The 2,243-nt window shown below is 68.2% G+C and overlaps 1 protein-coding gene across 1 annotated transcript; it reads left to right on the top strand.

Annotated features, from left to right (window-relative positions):
* Nucleotides 1-240: 240 nt before the first annotated feature.
* Nucleotides 241-2,237, top strand: PLPP2 (phospholipid phosphatase 2). The gene is made up of 6 exons (XM_026865040.1): nucleotides 241-397; nucleotides 533-684; nucleotides 1,029-1,306; nucleotides 1,492-1,549; nucleotides 1,677-1,853; nucleotides 1,938-2,237. Exons 2-6 carry the CDS (start codon nucleotides 649-651, stop codon nucleotides 2,073-2,075), a joined length of 687 nt encoding a protein of 228 aa, XP_026720841.1. The 5' UTR covers nucleotides 241-397; nucleotides 533-648; the 3' UTR covers nucleotides 2,076-2,237.
* Nucleotides 2,238-2,243: the final 6 nt, after the last annotated feature.

Genomic DNA, 2,243 nt, shown 5'->3' with positions numbered 1-2,243 from the left:
GCCCTGGGGTCCCCCCGTCACCCACCGCATCTCCGGGCACTGGCTGTCCTGGAGCTGGTGTGAGGGTCCTGCTGGGGCCGACTGGGCCTGGTGGCCCTTCCCTGCTGTAAAACAGGTTTGCAAGGTGCCTCCGCTCGTTAATTCTCATGAGCTCCCTCCTCCTAGGCCCAAAGACCCTGGGGACCGTGAGGAGAGGGCGCAAGATCAGCCCCAGTTCCCCTGCCCCAGGCCCTGCGGGCGCTGCGCCTGGGGAGGAGCGAGGCAGCGGGGGGGCTCTGCAGGTGCCCGGTTGCGGCCGTCTCCTGTGGTATCTGGGCGCCCCAGGCAGCTGCGAGCTCTGATAGAGCCCTATCAGTGGCGGGGCCGGTGCACTGGCGGGTGCAAGTCCTCTGCCTGGGTGCAGGTGACTCAGGACTGCGTCCCCCGGGGGATCCATCTGTGCCCGACAGCAGCGAGCAGAGACCCGGGGGCGAGGGGTGGTGGGTGCCTGCGTGGGGCCTTCCCCAGTCCTCACCTTCCTTCTGCCTCGCAGCGTCTCTGCCCTTCGTCATCCTGACGCTGGTGAACTCCCCCTACAAGCGGGGCTTCTACTGCAACGATGACTCCATCCGCTACCCCTACAAGGCGGACACCATCACCCACGGCCTCATGGCCGGAGTCACCATCACCTGCACTGTTGTCATTGTAAGGATGCCCCGTCCCCTTCCCCCGGGCAGGGACATCCTGGCCCGTTGTGTCCGGGAGCTGGGTCCCAGCACAGCCTGTCTCCAGACCCCCGGCCGGCCAACAGGACCCTCGGGTTGAGCCCTGCTCTGCTGGGGGTCAGGAGCTCCCTCGGGGGCACCGAGACCCACATCCCGTGGGGCTGGTTCCCTGCAGGGAGGGGGAGAGGCCCTGGGAGGTCCTGTGGCAGGGGGGTGCTGGGGGCTCCGCCGCAGACCCGAGAGCCGCGGTGTCCCCCGTACCCCCAGTGCTGGGGAGCCGCTTGCTCGCCCCAAGACCCTCACCCTGCCCCTTGCTCTCCGCAGATCTCGTCGGGGGAAGCGTACCTGGTCTACACGGAGCGCCTCTACTCCAAGTCAGAGTTCAATAACTACCTGGCCGCCCTCTACAAGGTGGTGGGGACCTTCCTCTTTGGGGGGGCCATCAGCCAGTCCCTGACCGACCTGGCCAAGTACATGATCGGCCGCCTCCGGCCGAACTTCCTGGCTGTCTGCAATCCCGACTGGTCCAAGGTGAACTGCTCCATCTATGTGCAGCTGGAGAACGTCTGCCAGGGGGAGAGCAAGAACGTCACCGAGTCCAGGTGAGCCGGGGGCCGCCGGACACGGCCCCTCCACCCGCCTGGCGGTGCCGGGCTCCTGCGGCTGGTGGCAGCCCTGGACAGGTATCGGCGCTCCTGCTGCGGGGCAGAGCCCGCCGAGCGGGTGTGGGGTTTGCGGGGTGCTGGGGGCTCACTCTCATGGCCTGGCCCATCCCTTTTACCCTCAGACTGTCCTTCTACTCTGGGCACTCCTCCTTCGGGATGTACTGCATGATGTTCCTGGCGGTAAGTGCCGTGCTCCGGGTGCACCGTGCCCCCCTTGTCCCATCCCCCAGCCATGCCGGTGCCCTGAGCACCCTCTGGCTGGTCGGTGCCCCCCGCGCTGGGTGATTGCTCCCCCCTTCCTGCCCAGCTCTACGTGCAAGCCCGGCTGGTGGGGAAGTGGGCCCGGCTGCTGCGCCCCACCATCCAGTTCTTCCTCATCGCCTTTGCCATCTACGTGGGCTACACCAGGGTGTCCGACTACAAGCACCACTGGAGCGACGTGCTGGCGGGGCTGCTCCAGGGGGCTCTGATCGCCGTCCTCATCGTGAGTGTCCCCCGCGCAACCCGCTGCTCTGCCATGCCGTGCCACAGGGCTGCCCAAACCTTCTTTCCCCTCGGCCTTTCCCAGGTCCGCTACGTCTCTGACTTCTTCAAGGAGCGTCCCCCGCGGCAGTGCGGTGAGAATGACCCGGAGCGCAAGCCCAGCCTGCCGCTCACCCTGAGCGACCCCGACTGCAATCACTACAGCTACCGGGGCGCCCCGTGAGCCGCGCGGCCCGACCGCAGACCTGCCCCTCGCCACGCTCCGCACCGCTCCCGGCACAGGGACGGGGACGCTGGCTCTGGGCCTCCCGCTGCCGCAGGTTCCTGCGGGACGGCCCTGCTTGTCCCCACTCCCAGCTCCCCGCGGCTGCCGCTGCCCGGCCATGCCTGC

Source organism: Athene cunicularia (genome assembly GCF_003259725.1).
Source record: "Athene cunicularia isolate RWA chromosome 28 unlocalized genomic scaffold, athCun1 chr28_part1, whole genome shotgun sequence".
Taxonomy (NCBI): Eukaryota; Metazoa; Chordata; class Aves; order Strigiformes; family Strigidae; genus Athene; species Athene cunicularia.
The sequence above is the reverse complement of the archived record's forward strand: the minus strand, read 5'-3'. Positions and strand labels throughout refer to the sequence as shown.

What these genes read in the sequence shown, in the direction of transcription:
- PLPP2 (XM_026865040.1), top strand. Translation starts at nt 649, where the DNA reads ATGGCCGGAGTCACCATCACCTGCACTGTTGTCATT. An exon ending in ACTGCATGATGTTCCTGGCG is followed by an intron (nt 1,550 to 1,676) that starts GTAAGTGCCGTG and finishes CTTCCTGCCCAG; the next exon opens with CTCTACGTGCAAGCCCGGCT. An exon ending in CTCTGATCGCCGTCCTCATC is followed by an intron (nt 1,854 to 1,937) that starts GTGAGTGTCCCC and finishes GGCCTTTCCCAG; the next exon opens with GTCCGCTACGTCTCTGACTT.